General features: G+C 44.5%; 1 protein-coding gene across 1 annotated transcript in view; it reads right to left on the bottom strand.

Moving 5' to 3' along the window:
* SDK1 (sidekick cell adhesion molecule 1) overlaps positions 1-20,212 on the bottom strand; it is a gene marked incomplete at its 5' end in the record, with an annotated part of 281,508 nt that overhangs the window by 19,075 nt on the left and 242,221 nt on the right. Inside the window, 5 exons of the mRNA XM_010075218.1 lie at positions 1,317-1,442; positions 2,658-2,819; positions 5,890-6,027; positions 6,767-6,953; positions 8,386-8,501. Coding sequence (XP_010073520.1) covers positions 1,317-1,442; positions 2,658-2,819; positions 5,890-6,027; positions 6,767-6,953; positions 8,386-8,501 — 729 coding nt within the window. The remainder of the gene's footprint in view (positions 1-1,316; positions 1,443-2,657; positions 2,820-5,889; positions 6,028-6,766; positions 6,954-8,385; positions 8,502-20,212) is intronic.

Raw genomic sequence — 20,212 nt, 5'->3', positions numbered from 1 at the left:
AATTCCATCAGGTGCAAGAACGGAAATCTGCGTTGTCAGTGATGACCACAGAAACACAGGCAATAATGTTGTTACTGGTCTGGTTAAACATAATGAGAATCATTGGTTTTAAACCTTTCATTTCAAGACACATACAAGAAACAGTTAGGATCAAACAGATAAACATTCATTTAATCAATATATAATCAATGTGCAACCACCCAGAAGTAAAAAAAAAAGGAAAGAACAAGCAGCCAACATAGATATGTCAAATATAAATCATGTCTAATTTCCTTCTGTGACAGGGTAGCAGACCTTGTCAATAGAAGAGAAAGAGCAGACATCATCTATCCTGACTTCAGCAAAGCTTTTGACATCATGACATTCAAACATGACCTATGTGAAGCAAGTATCTGGTAGATGCATCACCAGCTGGAAAACTGTAATCGGCGAATAGTTACCAACATTCATTGTCAGAGTGGAGGGCAATTATTGATCAACATTACACAAGGGTCTGGGAGCACTCACTAGTTTTTGTTAATGACCTGTTTACCCGAAAGTATGCGCTTTTTGAATTTGCAAGGGTTACTAAGCTGGGAGAGGCTGAGAACAGGCTGGAGCATACGCCTACATTTCAAATGACTGTGTCCAGCTGAGGAAATACGAGAGGCTGAGAACAGGCTGGAGCATACGCTTACATTTCAAATGACTGTGTCCAACTGAGGAAATATTTGGGAAAAAGCATGGAGCAGCTTCAGTAAGACACAAATCCCAGAAGCAAAGGAGCTCTGGGAAAGCACCAAGAAAAACTGTCATGATGAGGGGATTCCTCACCCCCTGCAATGTCCCCCCTGCAGAGCAAAGGGGGAAAGCAACGTGTACGTGGTGCTGAAGTCCTGGCCCTGCTATTAACAGTGAAACAGTAATTAGCTGCCACATTCTGCTGCACAGGAGGACAGATTTCTATCTGTCGTTCTTGAAATACAGTGTGCAAGTACTTACTGGTCTTTGCACATGAGAGATACTGTAAGCATTTAAGTGAGCTTTAATTATTAACCATATTAGCTCACCACTTGGATGATTTACCAGTGATGTAGTGCAGTGAAAGCCAGAGCACTCAGGGTAATTTTCTGTGACTGCTCCTAAACAGGAAAAAATCTGCTAAACCACATAATAAACCAGCAATGGTTTAATACTGGCCAGTGACAGAATTCCCTCACAAAATCCCATTACCTTACTGGGATGACAAATAACCTCTCCACTGCAGCATTGGTTTTAGCGTGCACTGGAGGAAGGGAACTCAGGGCATCAGGGTCTCTGTGTTTCCCATGGCTTACCTGAGGGTCGTGCCTCTATAATGTAACCAGTTGTGGGTTTTTCTCCTGAATCTCCTTCGGTCCATTGCAGCGTCAGCCCAGAAGCAGACTTCGTCACCAGAATTTCCTGAGGGGAGCCAGGAGACCCTGAAGGATGAAACAAGAATAGCAAATGGTGGGGGTGTCACAGACAGACTGCAGTATTCTCCATTTCTTCTATTGATACAGGGAAAAAAAAATATCTAGAAGTATCGGTCAACATAGAGGCAACATAAATCATCTCAATAGGCTATTGACCTGCATTTTTCATAGTTCTAGTACCAGCAGTTACATATCAATAGCTGGGGTTTACAGGTGCCTGTGTTAAGAAGAAAAGAGAAAAAACACTCTCGTTGTAAGCATTAGCATATCTGCAGCACTTGCACATTGCTGCTGCTATTTCTGACTGCAGAGACGAAGCCAGCCTCCGAGTTTCAGGGAGAGGTTCGTAGGGACAGCTGCCTGCCTGATGGCTTGGGAAGATGCCACGGCCACGCTAGAGAGGATCCGTGCTTTATACTGTCTGTAGTGGGGCATGAGAGTTAAACTGTGGATCCACGGCACTGCTGTCCCAGCTAATGGCTACGGAGGGTGCCGTGATAAAATGAAAGCTTGCTGGCACCCAGAAGGGTGAAATCGCCAGATGTGGCTCTGATGGAGGGAGAAAATATTTCTCTGAGCCAGAAAGGAAGCTAAAATCAGAGACGTGACCATTGCATTGATGTTCTGTGATTTACTGGACAGGTTTATATCATTGGGGGGCATTTACCTTGTTAGACAATATATTTATTACAACCAGTGATCAAATAAGAAAACAAACTCTTTTGGTACACACATTGAACCAAGCTGGTGTTCAGTCTGTAGCTCCTCTTGACATATCAGGACATTTTCAGACCTCTCCCTCTGCATAAACCAAAGTGTCAGGAGAGAATAACTGCGAATTCTTTCTGGCTTTACATCCAGGAACCTCTGCTGGTTTCGGCAGAGTTATTCCACTTCTGTCGCCACTGCATAGCAGTACAGTCAGAAAAATGCGCTGTGCTGTCAGGCTGCAGCTTTGAAATCCCTGGCTAGCCCATTTGTGTTATGATTTATTCACACAGTTTTGTTTATTCACATCAGACTTCTAGGTTTCAGGAAAAAAGGAAACATGTTTTTTCATGGGCAGTTGCAAAACCCAATGAATCATGTCCTGACCTCCTGTGACTCAACTTCTCCTTGGCTTGGAAATTCATTTGAAGCCCTGAGTGCACTATTCCCTGGTGTTGGACCATGTTTGTAAAACAGATCTGGCTTGTGACATGCTTTTATGGTTCCACTTACCTTCTGCTGGCCCAGCTGTGACGTTGGCTTGCACTTCAGGTCCATAGGCAATGGTTCGGGCTTGCACTCGGAATAAATAGGTCATGCCCTTGGTGAGATCTCGGACCTTCAGCCAGCGTTGCCAGTTCCCTTTAATATCCACGGTCACCACCTTACTCACCCCTGGAACAGCCACGCAGATAAAACAATGAGAGAAGGTTGCAATGCAAAAAAAAGAAATCAAGTGGAGCTTATTACATCTAGATGGTAAGTAAAATTATCTAACAGTTTGCTAAGAAAGTATTTCTTACAATTAGCAGGAGTTTAAGTAGTGATAATAGCCAATTTTCAGCACTGATAAGTATAATTAGAGTTTAAGCTTGATAAGTGGGTACTGACAAGAAAAAAACCTTACAACACTACTGGGAAATTACCAAGAGGCTACACACAACTTCACTAATTACTCTGGGAAGAAAGAAGGAGGTAAACGAAGAGGACTGCATGTTGCAGATTGCTTCCTAAGCAAGCGTTTCTCTGAGTAACCTGCAACATTTCCTGGGGGAGGAAACAAGGGGCAGATTCTCTCCTTTCATCTCGTCCTGTCATTCCCACCATTACCAATGAATGCAGAATGAAGGACGTGTATCGCACAGGTAGCTTGTGGGTACAAATGCCACTGCAACAGAGGGTGCAATCAAAGCATTATTAGCTTGGACAAGGCTGAAGTCACGCGTTGTGTTTCACTCTTCTCACTCTCTAAGAAATTTTCTTACACACATGAATTAAAATCTTTCCTCCATCACGGTTCACAGCTAGTTTCATGTTTACGTTCTCAACGCTGCATAAAGGGCAGAGAGGAAATGGGTGCTTTGAAAACAAAAAATCTAGTTTGCACTGAAATTTTCTAAGTCAATGGAAAGAATTTGATTCATAAACTACTTTACAGAGCAGAAAGTTTGAATTTACAGAGTCCTTTTGGCATTCTTCTGGTTTTGCAGAAGTACATAACATTTCAAACCAAGAAGACAGGAAGTGGGAGAATGTTTTTCCCACTAGAGAAGGCTGCTTGCTAGTTTATCTTTCCAGAAAATTGCAGAAGGAAGATGCTTTTCCATCTAGATGCTTATTTTATGCAAATCAAGATGACGCTTTCAGTTTTTATCACTTAAATAAAAAATAATATCCAAGCGATTTCTGTTCAAAGTTTTCTCCCAGATACCATTTATAACTCAGGGAATCTTTCCTCAGTTAATGAGGAAGCAGTAAAAGTGCTGCCTCCTTCCCTAGGTGTACTATTTCATTTCTATAAGACAAAACAGGAAGCATTTGTCATTTTGAAGTTATGTTCGAAAAAAAAAAAAAAAAAAAGGAACTGTTAAAAAAGGCTCCAGGGCAATTTTGTTGTCTATTGTGTAAAACGCAACACTGTAAAGCTTAAACAATAAAAGATCAAACAGAGAGAAGGCTGTGCTAAAGAACAGATCGCTGCTAGAAAGTTTTGCAAAATATGCAGGTTTTAAAAGGTTGCTTGGGAGTGGGAAGGCAGGAGGTGTCACAATGGTGAGGATGCTCAGCTGAAAGTCATGAGTGGGTGTAAAGTCAAAAGATGCTGGAAAAAAAGCTCAGGGGGTCTGGTCCATCCATGTTGCTGCTGGCATGGAGGAAGGTGAGACCTGGGGCTGGAAGGACCCTCTGGGATGGTGGCAGCTGCTGGCCCCTCGAGCCTCGCTGCTGGCACTCAGCACGGTGACGTGCTCCGTCTTCAAATGAGCTTGGTTTTACCTTGCTCTTTAAATAAAGGAGCATGGCTTTTCTGTCAGAGGAAAATGATGGCATTGAGGGACTCCTTACTGTGGCAGGAGAATAAATATGTTTGTTGAAGGAAAAATTTGGCACAAGAGCAAATGGTTAGAAATTGGAAAATAAATTCAGGCAAAAATTTAGAATCTGAGGAAAAGTCCCCTTCATAACCTCCCTGCTCACATCAGAATTCTACAGGGGAAGGAGAGACAAACTGGAGTCAGAGATAGCACAGGCAGAGGTGGGGGAGAGAAGAAAAGAAAACAAAGATTCTGAGGATGTTAAGTCAAATGCATGCAGAGAAAACATGATCTGACACTTCCATATTTTCAGGGGAAAAATTGTATTCTTAAACATTGTGTAGGAATGAATAAAAGGCAGGAAATGCCCAAACAGCCCAAACATCCTGCATACCCTGTGCACATTTCTTGGTCAGAATTAGAAATGCTTTCTGCATTAGCTCTTTTTGCTCAGACCTGCCAGCCGTAAAGGCGGAAAGTGCTTTTATTCTGGTGTTTTCATTCCTGAATATAACTTTCTCAGTCCATGAGACACAGATATTAGACTATATAGATCTTTACTCCTTACAGAAGAAGCAAATACCAGTGATTGATATCCTCATTTCTTTGGAAAAGAGTTTAAAATGGATTGGCAATGGCTGAAATTACTCTCTCTGCTGTCACACTGCCAAAGTTGGACATCCTATTGAACTACTGGCAATCTACCAGGAATATAAAAATATTAATAAGACCATCCACAAACTTTGTAATCTTTTCTAATTCACCTTTGGAATAAATCTACATTTGTTTTCAGAGAAATTGTCAAATCTTTCTCTGGTGCTGTTCTGGCAAATTAAGGAAACATTTGTGGCCATCACGTTGTTGTTGTGTAGGTTACATCTAGTGCTGGGTTAAAAATGCTGTTTGAAAATTCCACATAAACAGACACAGCTAAACCTCTATCACAGTTATTCTCCCCTGTCAAAAGCGGCAGAGGTACCAGTGATGACTAGCACATTTGATGCCTGGGCAATCTTTGCGATAACAGAAGTGACACATGATGTGATAAGCAACAAAAAATGTGTCTGACGACTATTCTGGGATGGAGCCTACTCAGCAATTTCACAGCGCAAGGCGGGGAGACAATCAGGCGCTCTCAGGCTGAGTTTCCTCTTTGCCCATACCAGGTAACGACGGCAGTAAAATGACTTTTTAAATCACACAGAATATAGTTTGTGCAAGAAAATGAGAGGGGACAGACAAAAGCTATATTCCACAATATTATGGTTTTCTGAATGGTTTTGGCAAAAGCAGAATTGTTTTACTTACCCTCTGCCACCTGGCCTCTCTTGGAAAACGCAGAGAGCAAGTAGGAAATTGGGCAGAGATAAAAGATACTACAGTGCTTTTCTGTCATTTCTCCATGAATATGTATGATCGGAGGTCTTTCTTACCCTGGATGGGAGCCAAAGGCTCATAGACTACTCGATAACCCTGCAGGACTCCATTTGCTGCTGTCGGCTCGCCCCAAGACACATTGAGTGTAGTGCAAGTGATTTCAGAGAACGCCAAGAAGCTGGGGGCACTGGGTGCTGAAAGGATTACAAATAGATTGAATTGCAGTAGGAGAAGTCAATCTGATATACATATATATTATAAAACATTGGTTTATTTGCCCAGCAGAAATCTAAAGGAAACAAGCTGAGAATGGGATTTGTCAATTGTATCCAAATGTCCTGTAATCAATGAGAAACCCAGCCTGTCGTAAGAAAAGCAGCCACTCAGCTGCAAATCTGAGCTTCAAAAGCAAGCAAAGAGACAGGACACAGAAGGAAAAGACCCTCAGAAGGGCACTATGTGAGCATACAGCCCGAGTGCACGCCTCCTCTTCAGAGCCACCAACAAGGGCATTGCCTTCACGCTGTGCTGGAGCTGTCTTCAAAAAAACCTGAACCAAATCAAAACCAAAAAAACACCCAAAAAAACCCCCACAATAATTTTCTCACACGACCGTTTGGGGAATTTGCAGGCACTGGAGACAAGTTTCTTCAAATTTTCAGGTGTGATAGCAGACGCCAGAAACAGACCCCCCAATAGTTTTCTTCCGGACCACCTCATGATCTTGTTTCTGTTGCATCGCTCCCTTTCCCACACAGTCCACTTACTCGATCCCTTTTTCCACCTTCAGGACCATTACAAGGTAATGACCCATCCCAAAGCTAAATCTAAACACCAGTGCCCTCCTGCATCCACCCATTTCCCCAGCCACTGCCCAGTAACATGCTGGTCATCACCAAGTCTGTGCGTTGAGACAAGACATCGATCCCGTACCCGCCTGGTGCGTCCTGCCCTGCGAGGGGCTGCTCCGGGGGCCATCCCCGGCTGCGTTGAAGGCAGAGATGCAGACCATGTACTGTGTGTGGCTGGTCAGGTTTTTGAGCCGGATGGTCGTCTCCGGGAGGAAAAGGACCTTCACTTTCTCTGTGTCATTTTGGGTGTCACTCTCCCAATAATAAATCTGTTGAGACAGTGAGACGTTTTAGTATATATATACTACACCTAGAAAATACCTGGGGATTGCAGCTATGAAAGATCAGGAAGATGGCGCAGTCTTGCTCCAGACTCCTCTGTTAAACGGGATACTAATGCTTTTCACCACGTGCTCATTCTCTTATCTTCCTCTGGCAAATTCCCCCGAGTGCAGCGACCCTGTAGCTGAGCATACTGCTCAGAAATAGAGCACGGGCTGAAGAATATGGCCTAATGACAGCAGATATGAGCTGCCAGAGTTCAGCAATGAGAGGTCAGTTTTTAAATTCTCCCTGAAATGCTAGCTACTTGTCAGCACTGGCATCCTGATACGATGCTCCATAATTCACTTTCACATGGCACACAACAGTTTCACCATTTGTGTTCACAGGACGGCTAAGCAAATGCCTTCCTGAAGGGTGTAATAAAGACTTCCCCTAAGGTTCCTTGGGGTACTTTTCCCCATTCTTCCTTTACATCATTTTTATCCTGATGCCACAAAATTAGGCTTTGGAGACGCTGTTTCCAAGAGGAAAAGTGGTGCCAGCCCTACTTATTGGACAGGCCTGGCAGCCAGAGCATTACAACAGGCCAAAGCAAGGCAGAAAGTTGAGAGAACGAGCCAAGGCAAGACTCCACCTTGGCTTTACAAGCCAAGCTGTTAGAGCCATCTATATACGTACAAAAGGAAAAGAACATGAATTGATATATAAGGATGCTCGTGACTGCCAAGAATTGATGCCAGATTATTCACATTGGCTTGGCTTTTCTTCACTTATGGACCTAAATTCACGGGGAGAGGCAGAGCCAGACACTGAACCCAAGCCAAGCTCCAGTGTTTGTAGACTTGCCCATTTCCACTCTCTGAGGGTCCATTCTCATGCTGGAGAAGCTAAACAACATGCCTCTGCAACGTGCTCATCTCCTATGAACCAACTGCAACTAATACTATGATTTAATTTTGTTAGAGTTAAGGAAATGAAATAATTCTTACAAAATCTGACCTGGCTCAGTCTTCTACCTTGGAGAAAGTTCTGCTTTTCCTAATGGCTTGCAACATTTGACAGACAGAAAGCTCAGTTAATTTTCTTGAATACATTTCTTGCCCCTAGCTCTTGTGTGTCTGCTGCTTTTTGGAGCAGATATGTTGCCTGCATTAAGTGGAACTGCCTCCTTATCTGCATACCCTGTTTCCCAATGCTCTCCTCCCACAAATAATGACACACTTTTGTTTTTCTTCCTCCCCCCTATCTCATTCTCTTTCTTTTGATTTTGGGACTTCGTGCCATTTCTGTACTGCAGCCCAAATGCTGTTTTAATTTGCCTTATGCAGTGAGGGGAAATGCAGTTTGTAGAGCTATCTCACAATTAATAGCACCGCCAAGCAAGATAAATGAAACCAGCAGAAACAGGAGGATTGCCTTGTAGCCTTGGATGTTCCCATTCTGGCTGTCAGCAGGAGGGGGGTCCCAGGTGAGCTCCAGCTGGCTTGCAGAAAGGGAGTTGACTTGGATATTTTGTGGGGCCAGCGCTGGTGCTAGAGAGAAAGGAGGACAGAAGAATTAATAACGACAAGCAGAACTAGTTCATATCCAGGTTGCAATCTGCCATTTGTGGAAGGACCCAGGACAGACTCTGTTTACGCCACAAGCCGGCGAACAGAGTCAGCCCCGGAGCCGTCTGCATTGCAGGGAAGGCTCAGCACACGTGGACCAGGGAGCAGCCGAGCCTCCGGAGCTGGTTATGTTCTGTCCCACACACACTGACATTGAATCAACTCAGTCCTGCCAGCAGCTATGGAAAAGAAAGGAGAATTTAGTCTTCGTTCTATGGTGAGGGTTGGGGATTGCCTGTGGCAGTGACACTGCGCCCCGATCGACTGCTCCTGAAAGTACCTGGGAGCAAGGCAGCCTCCCGCCACCGCCAGCCTGGACCCCGATGCAGCAACAAATCTTTATAGCAGTCTGTTGCACAGCTCCAAGACTTAGGGCCAAAATACCATCCAAAATTACCTCCAAAAACCAGTCAGATGCTAATCAATTCAACTCATATTTTATGTATGACAAAATGACTTTCAGTTTGCTAGCTGTAAACTCTGCTTTGATCTATACCTTCACATACGCACGCCGGACCTCTTTGGCTCCTGATGGCATTCCCTCTTTGCATTGTGCCGAGCTAGAAAACTAATCTTGGAGTGCACCTGGGTCACACCAGCTTTCTCTTTGTCGGGATCCAACTTGGGGCAGGTGGATTTTCTTCCCCAGCGACTAGCAAGGACACTCTGTTTTCCAGACTTACTGTCTCTGCCTCCGGCAGGTCTTAACAAAACAGCACATGTTCTGTTTGCAGAAAAGGTGCCGAAGCGTGTCCTCTTCAAACTCCAGAAGTAGGAAAAGAAAGGCAGGGCAAAGGGTACGCTTCTCCTTTCTCCGTGTCCACAGTGTCATAGCCTTCACCCAGACCACCTGAGCAAGCTGCCTCTCCTCTCTCTGCCCCTTTATGGGCCATAAATAGAGGTGATAAAACATTCACTACTCGAGTCAGATAGCCTCGGTTATCTGTTCCTCTGGGGACTTCTTTCTTTAGAGAGAATGACCTTCATAAGTCACACTTTTCTACCAATACTCCCTCCCTCTAGAGTTATAAAATAAAATAGTAATTAACACCCACTCAGCCTGACACCAACTATTTATTTTGTTCTAACTGTGTGGTTTCCATATTATCACTGCCCACCCTGCCGTTAATGGAAATGTTAATAACCAGCGCCAGGTTGTTGTGACAGATGCTTGGGCTCATTATCAGAAATTCTTATTTACCGCTCCATTAAACGACAGAATCGCACAAAAAAACAATTCAATCAAAACTAACTGGAGGAATTTTAACAGCCACATTAATAATCCAAAACATAAATAAAGTTAATGTCTTTTGCATGTTTGCCATCGGCAACTCTATTGCAAAATTATTGCTGTACAATTAAAATGTGAAAGGCAAAATTGAAAATAGCCTTTATCCCAGGGCTCAGTTAAAACTATTATATTTTTTTGTTTTCCTTTTCGGATGGATTTAGGGGATGCACGAGGTGACAACGACCATCAGTAGAATACAGCTTGTTCACAGGGGTGCACTCATCTCATTGCTGCACTGGAGGAGTGAAGGGAGCAGCCGCCGGCTGCTTTCAGTGCAGTGTAGGGCTCTTCCATTAAGGACCAAAAATCTCAACATTTTGAGACTTTCACAGCATGCATCAGAGTGTGAGGCCAAACTGATCACACAGTACAAACCTGAAAATAAATCGTGGAGGTTTGCAGATGACATGCTCAGGGAAACAGGAATACGTACCATCACAGAAGAAAACAGATCGCTTTAGCAAGGTATTTTCTTTCTAGGGAGTGACACTACTGTCTGTCCTGAGCTGACAGCTTCTAAGCGCTCTCAATACCCAGGTCTGAAGCAGCGTCTACAATAGCATTTTTCTTTGAATCCCATGTGCCAGCCTGCAACAATTGCTGCTTCGGAGATGCGACCGTTAGAAGAACCAGCACATGCATCCTGCTGCCAGAAAAACACAGGTCTTCTAACCCTTTTTGGGTTATGTCTTAGAAACACAATGGTTAAAAACTGCCAGTGATCATTCTCCGCTGCCACTCTCGCTGATGGAGCTGCACTTTTGCTGGCATGGTGGTGGAAAATTTGATAGGAGGAAAAAAAAAAAGACTATGTGGAAAAAGATATTTCTCTTTGCTACCCCAGAGCCTCAACAAGATGCAAATTGTTTGGTTTTGTGCCCTGTGAGTCTGTCCCTCTGTTCAACTTTCAAAGGCTGATGTGCCCCTCCTCTTCTAAGCAGAGATTTCTTGTTGACAGCAAGGGACAGGAGAAAAGCACTTGCTGATGCTTGATGTGGCTCCGTGCAGACAGCGTGTTACATTAAGGGTGAAATGAAAATACTTCAAAAAGAAGGAAACACATCCCTAAAGACTCTACCTGTTTGAAACCCCAAACCATTCACAGAATGTATGGACAGCCTGTGCCAACAAAAGCAAGTGCTTTTTAGAGGTGAATTCAAAAGCATTTTACCTTCTAGGAATGCAGTTCAAGATTACTGAGCTCTGAATTTTTTCACAGCTGTTCAAATCAGGAATACACACAAAGCAAGGTTAAAGCTGCATACCTCACACTGCTTCAGGTGTTAGTGACATTATCAACCAGAGCAGGAGTGACACAGACCCCCGAGGGTCCAAACTCAGCTCTTGGCAAGTGGAAAGCATTTTGCTTTCCCTGAAAAAACAACCCAGTATGTACTCATGAAGTCTAACTCTGTGCATGTAATCCTGCCTTGGAATCTCATGCAGATATTTGTAAACATTTCTTTTCTTATCTGATTTCAATTCAGCTTTGAGACTGTCTCCTTGAAACTCACAGCCAAAAAGTCAGGAGAAAGGCTGAGCAGGTTGTACAGTAATTAGTGCAAAACCACCATCATCTACAGGCTGGGATGATGTTGGCAGGATCACGTAAAGACAACAAATCCATCTGGAAACGCAGTCAGAGAGTCAAAATGAGCCCGTGAATAAAGTTACACATCTAAATCCACATTTAAACATCTCACTGCCCTCATTTTCCAGCCGTACTGAGCAGCCTCTGCTCATACCGCCGTCAATTTGAGCTTGCAAATGCTTATAACCTTTACAGAGAAGGTGCTTTAAATCCCCCGTGGCCTGCCTGCACCGGAGCTCCACGTGTTGCAGGAGGCTCACGCCAGTTTTTCTCGCTGCTTGCTTGGGATATTTGCTCTCTGGGCTGTGTGGCACTGAGAGCTTTTAATCAACATGAAGCTACTATTCCTTTTCTTAGCGACAGTTGCCGCGATGCTCTGTAGCACAGGTAGGCTACAAATCCTTGTGATTCATTGAGTAAATTTAATAACTGTTTTTATGAAGCATTCCTTGCTGCTTTTACATCTGCTCCAATTTCTGGGTAGCAAAAGATTTCTCCTCTACTGATTTTCTAATTGTTTCTATTATGCCAGTATTATGTCAGGAAATTCACAGACAAGTCTGGGACAAGATTCCCTGATACTCATGGCTTTTAAATAAACACACAGGCAAAAAAATGGGAAAAAAATGCAGCGAAAGAGACTGAAGATTTTCAGTGCATCAGCTTGATCCCCCAGTTCCCAACAATCCTAAGCAAATTTCTCTTTTGTAAAGACCTCTGATCCTTTTCTATCTAGCAAGCATTCACCCCCAGCTCATCAAAGCATGCTTTTGTGAACATGCCTCCTTTTATTCCCTAGTAATCAATATATTTGCATTTTGGTGTTAGCACCTAGAGGCCAGAATCTCATTGCACAATGTGTTGCATAAACACAGAACAAAGAGACAGCTCCAGGCCTAAAAAGCCTCTAATCTGTGTGTCTGCACGTTATAATGGAGTGGTGGCTGCAGCATGTTCTGACCTACCAGCTGTAATCTCACCTACCTAGCGAGTAACTGCAAGACAGGACACAGCGATATTCAGTGTAGCATGTACCCGCACACACCGCACCTCCAGAGCTCACACACCGGTTCCTGGCACACACGGTCATGGAAAGCAGAGCTGGAAGGTTGAGAGTTGGGGGTGTTCAGCCGGGAGAAGAGAAGGCTCCGGGGAGACCTTAGAGCAGCTTCCAGTGCTGAAAGGGGGCTACAGGAGAGATGGGGGGGCTCTGGATCAGGGGGTGTGGGGATAGGATGAGGGGGAATGGTTTGAAGCTGGAAGAGGGGAGACTTAGATGAGATGTGAGGAAGAAATGTTTTCCTGTGCGGGGGGTGAGGCAGTGGCCCAGGTTGCCCAGAGAAGCTGTGGATGCAAGGCCAGGCTGGATGAGGCTTTGGGCAACCTGGGCTAGTGGGAGGTGTCCCTGCCCATGGCAGGGGGTGGCACTGGATGGGCTTTAAGGGCCCTTCCACCCCAAACCATTCTGTGATTCCATGATTTGGACAGCACCCAGACAAGCCTCCTCCCGCATCAGATATTTTGTGCCATCTTGATCACTGACCTCTTCCCAGATTCCCCTGCCATTCCCACACAAACTTTGACAGAATATCCCTATTTTGATAACTTTTAAAATAACTCTCAGGTTGCCTTTTTATCTTTTCCTTTTTTTTTTTTTTTTTCCCCCAATGTCTAACCTAAACTATCCTCCCTGTATTGAAGTTCTGTCCCTGCAGTGGTGTGGAGAACGGATTGTTTCTTCTCCCGTTGCAGCCACTGCCCTCCAGTTACAGTGTAGATAAGCAACAGTTAAGTGGATTATGAAAAACAAGCACAACAAAACAAACAGAAGGTCACAAGATAAAACAGCGAGACTGATCTGCAGAATGGGCAAAGTGAGACGCAAGAGGTTTTCTCGCAGTATGGGCTTAGAGAAGGAACACGAGGATGGTACCTCCCAAGAAAGAACAAAGAGGTGTATCTGCAGATGTTTGCAGTCACTCCTCCCATGAAGAAAAAGCAGCATGAGAGAAAAATGTTCAGTGTTTATTGGCCATTTTCCTACAGTGTTTGCAAAAAGAGAGGTGGGAGCCAGGAACGCTCCCCCCGTGCAGCGGTACCTCCGTGCCATCAGGAATGCTGCGCGAGCAACGCTGATTAGTTCAATAACAATTAGTTAATTGTGCTTCAAAAACACCTACTGCGAAGCTGCTTTCCGCTGTGACAAAGCAGCACAAGCTATATTTAGAATGCAAAAGATGTTTCCCACCAATTCCTAGCTGTTTTAAGCTAGGCTACGTTTTATGATGGATGTATGCGCTTTTTCCCAGGACTGCACTTTCTGGGGTTACTCAGATGTATTTCAGATGCAAGAAGACAGGCAGACCCACATGCAGAGGTTGTGGGTCTTAACACTTCCACCACAAGTCCATTGGCTGACTTTGGACCCTCTTATTCAGGCACGACAATTTGGCACCAAACCGCAGTGCTCTGCCAGTTACGAACTTCATCAGGCTTGTGTTACCCTGCGGCTTGAAATGGGTCTCAGGGAAGGAGCAATCTGATCTCCCCCAGCTTTGAGAAGCCCAACCTCCTACTGGGTGGGAGATAAGCTTAAAGCAGTTGTAAAAGCCAGATTTTAGTAAGAAATATCCCTTTTTCAGGGCTGTTGATACATGTGATGCATGTGTTCATTTACACAGTTGCATAGATCGGTGTAAGAGAAACTGAAACATTTTCTAACATACAAGAGACCAATGGAAGTCAATACAAGAAGAACAACATCTCTCTCACCCTCATGAACACTGATGAAGAGGAAGCACAATCTCATCAATGCAAAAATAGAAACATAAACAGACAAACCTGCCTTGGTGGAGAAGAAGAGGTGGAGAAGAGAAAGAGAACAGTTGTCAGGATGGGGACTTTGGGAATCTAGCACACCTGCAATTGCTTTACTCTGTGCCATATTATCTGGGCAGGCAAACACCCGGCGACACTTAGTACAGTAGCTGTGTTTTGCCACATCAAATTTTTAAGAGTATTAAAGTCATGAAAATGCATAAATAAAAGCAGCTGCAAATGATACCCAAATGTAACATCCCCAGCTTCTTTTCTTAGCGCTGGGAAGCTTTCCAGCATCGGCCAGACATGTCTTCAGCATCTGCAGAGATGAGAGGGAGGCGAGGGTAGAGGGTGGAAGGAAGAAGAGATGACATTCACTGCACATATTGGAAAAACATTGAAATGGAACAAGGGCTAGAAACAGAGTATCCTTTCCACCAACCCACACTCTAGGAGGTTATCAGCCAATGCCACTTTTTTTGAACTGAGGAGGCAATCATGTTGTGAGGAAACCTCCACGGATATGACTTATTCATGAAGAACCTTTATAAACTAGGAAGTGACTCAAGCAGAAGTAATTCTCATCCTGTCCCTCACCATCTCTTCCAGCGGTGGTGAAAACGCTGTTGCTGTGATTACTAATCTTTTAATGTGGAATTCAGATTTCCCAATGAGCCATGTGCAATCCAGGATTTTCATGGGACAGACACGACCTGAGCAATGCAGAAAAAGTTACCGCGATTGCATCACAATGCCTCCAACGGAGGCAAATCTCATGGAGCAGTACTGTGAATTAGTTAGAGCCTGCAAACAAAAACTACATGCTTTTCTTTTGCTGAAGCCCACCGTTCTACTTAGCTAACACAAACCTCAAATAGGCTATCACATTGCATACCGAGATTATCCATCAAGGGACTGAGAGCGCCTGGCCCAAAAGTAAAACCTTTCCAGAACTGTCAGACTGCCTCTGGAAAGGGCATACAGGTGGTTCAAACAGAAGCGGGGGGAAATAATCAAATGAGCTTTTTCCTCTATTTCTGTTGTGTCAACAAGGATATGATCGCATGCAGGCAGGCAACCCATCAGTCAGCAGGGACGGACCCATGAGCAGGAACAGCGAGAGGCTGACAAGCATTAGGTATGCGCAAACAAACATCCAGGCATAACCCTACGAGCTAAAATCCCCTCTCGCTTTCATCAATGCAAATCAGGGTTAGCTGCGCTACAGCTAGTAGAGCTAACCCAGTGTGAAAGTTGTGTAATGGAGAGCGGTGTCAGCTCTGATGAGCACAGGATTCACCCCCAGGAGGTACCGAAGGTTGTTCAAGGGTGTAAGGGATGGGGAAGAACTGCTGAGGGTTTGATACTCCAGCCAGATCCTCCTTCACGTGCACCAGGAGGGGTGAGAGCAGCACCAGCTGGGAAAGCACCGCTCTCAACTCTTGTAAAAAACTCTAACCATTAGAGAAAGGCAAAATTACCCACTCCACACTATTTCCCCAGGTTCTCTGGTTCCCAAGGCTCCTCCTCCTCCCTTTATAGTCATGTTCCACTCATCATAATTTGTTAATCCCACACTGGACTATCATAGCAGCACAAGTTCATGGCAGCCGACAAAAGCACCCACATAACGTTCACTAAAAGTAGCAGCAGCACCTACTAGAGCCTAATAAGCACCAACAACTCCCTATGCTCCACTAAAGACAAGGGAGCCTACCAAATAATTAGGGTGAATCTCAGCTGGGTTTGCCATAAACCAAATGTTAAAAGCCATATCAAAACAAGTCAAACTGAGCAGGTGAGATCTGCCACTCAGATAAGCTTTCGCTCTGGCTTTTGATGCACGTTTGGGCAGCTGACCCCCATGAGGGATTAATTTAGGATTTACAGGTTGGGAACCCCAGGGAGCCCACAAAAGACTGTGATCTTGTGCTGCTGGGGAGAGAGAGATTAAATCTACATTTTCTCAACTTTGTGCGAGAGTTTTCTCTTTGCAGTCACAGCATCCCTGAGTCATCACTGTGAGTCTATACCCCCAGATCATCTCAGTGTCTGGATTGTTGTGGCCAAAATGTTTTAGAGTGTTGCTAATTCATGCTTTCATAAGAAAAAAAAATGGCAACTTTTTTGTTTTCAGTTTACAACAGGGAACCTGAAATGCCTCCAGTTCCATGATTGACGACGGATACAGCAAACAGATGTCAGAAAGGAAAACCAACTGTGTTTCTCTACAGCTGGCTTCACAGCAAAGCCGTACAGAGGAGGCAAAGCCACGGGAGTTGAGACCTATATGAAAATACTTACAACATTTCGCTCACATATCCCAGGATGACTGAAAACAAACAGAGCAGGACTGCACAATTAGAGGAAATAGCAATGTGTCTGCAAGTATAACCCTTGAGTCAAAAATACTCCAGCTCCTGCCTGTGTCTGCTTGAACGTAAGTTACCAGCCAGTGGCTTCCCCGCTTCTTCACCAGCACAATTTATGGGCCGTTTTACTTTACTACTGATTGCTCATGTTTTTGAAAGGAAGGTTAATTCCTTTGCTTTTAATGGAGTAGCTCTGCTGTTAGTTCAGTAAGGCTTTGCATACACGATCAGGCTCGTCATCCCTCTGTTCTGTGTACTGCGCAGGGATGTCCCCGCACTCGCTTCTTCACAGCCCATATAACACTGCCGCAGAACAGCCAATTTGTCCTGCTGCTCCCACTGCTGCTTGCACCAACTACAGAACAAAGACAGGAGCCCTGGTGATGAATTTGAGCACAGAGAGTCTGTCTCAGCCTACAGTCAGTACTAAAAATCGACACCAAATTGTTGGGTTTGTAAGATGGAAGTTCATCATCTCAGCAAAACGTCGCCCGGCAATTGCAGCCCGACGCCGCCCACTCCAGCGATTGCAGTGGCAGAGACAAGCAAGCTCAGTTGATCAAAACCCGATGATATTTTTGCTTGGGCAGAAACATCTTTCCTACACTGAGATGTGATAAAAGGAGGCAATTAAACCAGAGCTAAGCAGGAGCTGCCGCACTGTATAAAGCATTGTGCTGTACCAAAGGCTGCTTATGACCAATATTAACAACTTAATGAGCTGTTAATGAGGCGCGCATTCAGCTTTTACTTGCAGCATGAAAACATTGCAAATCATTTTAGGGAGCTTCTGAATTGTCGATGGAGAATTAAAGATGTCAAATAAGCCCATCAAATCTATGTCTCAATCTGGACACTGCTTTCCAGCGCATTCTCTTAACATTCCTTTTCCTATATGGTAGAATAACTTGCTTTGACAGCAGTATGACTCTCACTTAGACTTTGCTTCCTTCTGCCTTGACATTAGATTTCAGTCTCCAGAGAGCTGCAGGGATGTCTTTTTGACATGTTGACATTAAGGACACTTCTTCCATAGACTCACACTGGCGGCACACAGTTATTTTCTGTCTTACCATTATAAGAGCAGCTACTGAGCTAAGCTACCCAATTTGAAAGTTTAATTATGAAACCTTTGTGCTTATCTGTAAACAAATTAAGAACATAAAACTACCCTTAAAAGGAAATAGCAAGTCTGAGTAGGAAAGGGAGCCAAGGTTTATACAGAAAATTCATATCCACAATTCCCCAGCAGCGCAGCAATACCAGTAACACAAGCAATGACTGATGCTCTAATGCAGGCACACTTTCGTTTGTTATTTTTTACCATCCTGTCACAGCCCTGCAGGATTAGATAATGCAACCAAGTGCTATCTATACAGCTATTACCACCAGTAGAGCTGCACTGATGGGAACAACAAATCCAAATTGGACTTGCTGGAGACAAGCCTCACGTGGAAACCATGTACAGAGTGAGTCTGGAGGGCTTTAAAATCCACTAGGAAATACTGATGGGATGTAACCAGTGGCTGGTCCTGCTCTCAGAAATGGAAGGCTGTTAGGATACAGGTATAAGAGTTTCCAGTAATGCAAGAGAAACTGAAAAAAGGTTCCCAGTCCAAACAGGAAACATCTCACCACTATTTTTTTTCCCCTCTCCATCCTCCTATAGTTTCCCTTTCTTGCTCTTCTCTTCTAGTGCATTGTTGGAGAACATGACTCGGATCTTTAACTCCAAACTTGGAGGAGAATTTCTCCTTCCTTAAGGAGAAAGACACTGGGGACAGGATGGAACCCGGTGTCACTCCTGGAGCAGGGCGTTCCCAGGACAGCTGTGGAAAGCTCATTCACAATTGAGCACGATATTGGAATCGCTCTGAAGATTTTTTAAATTTAAAGGGGAGTGGAAAAGGAAAATCAGTGTTTCTAACACTCTGCCATCCCCTCAAAATAGCCTTTTGCTGGTGTTCAGAATTGTCAATTGCAAATACCTCGGCAGCTCAAAGGCTTGGTGCTTTTAAAGTGCCAAGGAAGGTCAACCCCTTAGTTTAAAGTTTGAGCAAGTGAAACCAATAACTTATTCATTATAGTACTTTCCAATAGCTTCCCTCCATCCCCTTTGTTTATCAAGGGAAGCTACTGTCCCTAGGCTGACAGGTTTTAGACTACCGCAATGTGAAATGGCCACGATAATCCTCCTCCTTCTCTCCTCCAGTGGCGTCCGGGATGGAAATGCCCACCCGGTTCTCCGAGCTGTGCCAGCAGCAACGTGCTCCCTATCTGCATAAGCACAGCCAGGCAGCACGAGCCCTGGCCCACGTGTCCCCAACAGATAGGAGAAAACAGCCGAGGGGGCCACGGCAGGCTGATTGAAGCTGCCAGCTCTAATGCGTTGAAATGTTGTCATTCCTCTTGTAGGCTGTTAACAAGGAGGCACAGGGGACTTCTCCGCACGGCATCTTCTCAGCTACATTCAGGGCAGGGAAGGAAATAAAACTTCTGTGCTAAAGGAGAAAAGGGGGGCCCAAGGTAGTGCTGAGGGACTCCCTTCTCCAGAAAGTCACCTACAATGGGGAGGTGACACCATGCAGGGTATTTTGTGTGAATGCATGAAAAGAGTGAAGCCTGCAGAAACAGATGCAAACACTCAAGGACAAAGCAGTCTTGTTCTGACAACCTGCTCTGGCATTAGCACGAGGGACATTACCCAAGCACAGATAACCGGGTAAGAAGGGACAAGAACTCTTTGCTAGAAGCAGCAAAGGGGAGCCAGGTGCCTGCAGTCCAGTCTTTGCCTCCTTATGAGGCTTCTTGCTCCTTAGCATGGCTTATTTTGTCTATGCTATCTTCTCTTTCCCAAACCTAAATCACTATTTTTGGTCTTGGAGCTTTCCAGATGGTTTCTGTTTCTTGCCTGTAAGATGCTGGAGAAGTCCAGGCAGCTCTGCATGCTTCCCCTGATGTTACTGGCAGAGCAGAGCTGCCACCCATACGTCAGCTACAGGTGGACAAAATAAAGTTTGAGACCTCCAGGAATACCTGCGGAGCTGTACGCAGGAGGGCAGATGAAAATAGTTGTGGATAACAGTGATTAGAGAGAAATTTGCTTTGCCATCTGCAAACTTTGCACCAAGAGGTAAATTCAAGTATTTAAAGATGGCAAGAAAAGAGAGGTAAGAAGCCATCATCCCCCTTTCCCACTCCTGTTCCTTTTCAAGCTACAGGTTCGCTTTGAAGAAAGGGAGATGGCCAGAAAACCTGCTTTTCTGAAAGAGGATGCTAGCAACCAAGGCAGCATTTCAATGGAGGACTTCTAAGAAGTCTCTGCCTTCCAGCCCTTTTTACTTTTTCTCTTTCCCATTGCAGAACTAGCTCTCAGACATCATTATTAAAAAGAATAACAACAAAGCAGCCTCATCAGTTCTTGTGAATTCTGAAGGTCACCGATGTCACCATCAGTTATAATGACACACATCACTCCCCTCTTCACATAAATGGATTTACAACCTGTTTAAAGGCTAGCGTCTCTGGGTGCACTTCACTCCTCCTGCTACCTCCTCTC

This window comes from Pterocles gutturalis, unplaced genomic scaffold, assembly GCF_000699245.1.
Source record: "Pterocles gutturalis isolate BGI_N339 unplaced genomic scaffold, ASM69924v1 scaffold7237, whole genome shotgun sequence".
Classification (NCBI taxonomy): Eukaryota; Metazoa; Chordata; class Aves; order Pterocliformes; family Pteroclidae; genus Pterocles; species Pterocles gutturalis.
This window is presented reverse-complemented; position numbering and strand designations above follow the sequence as displayed.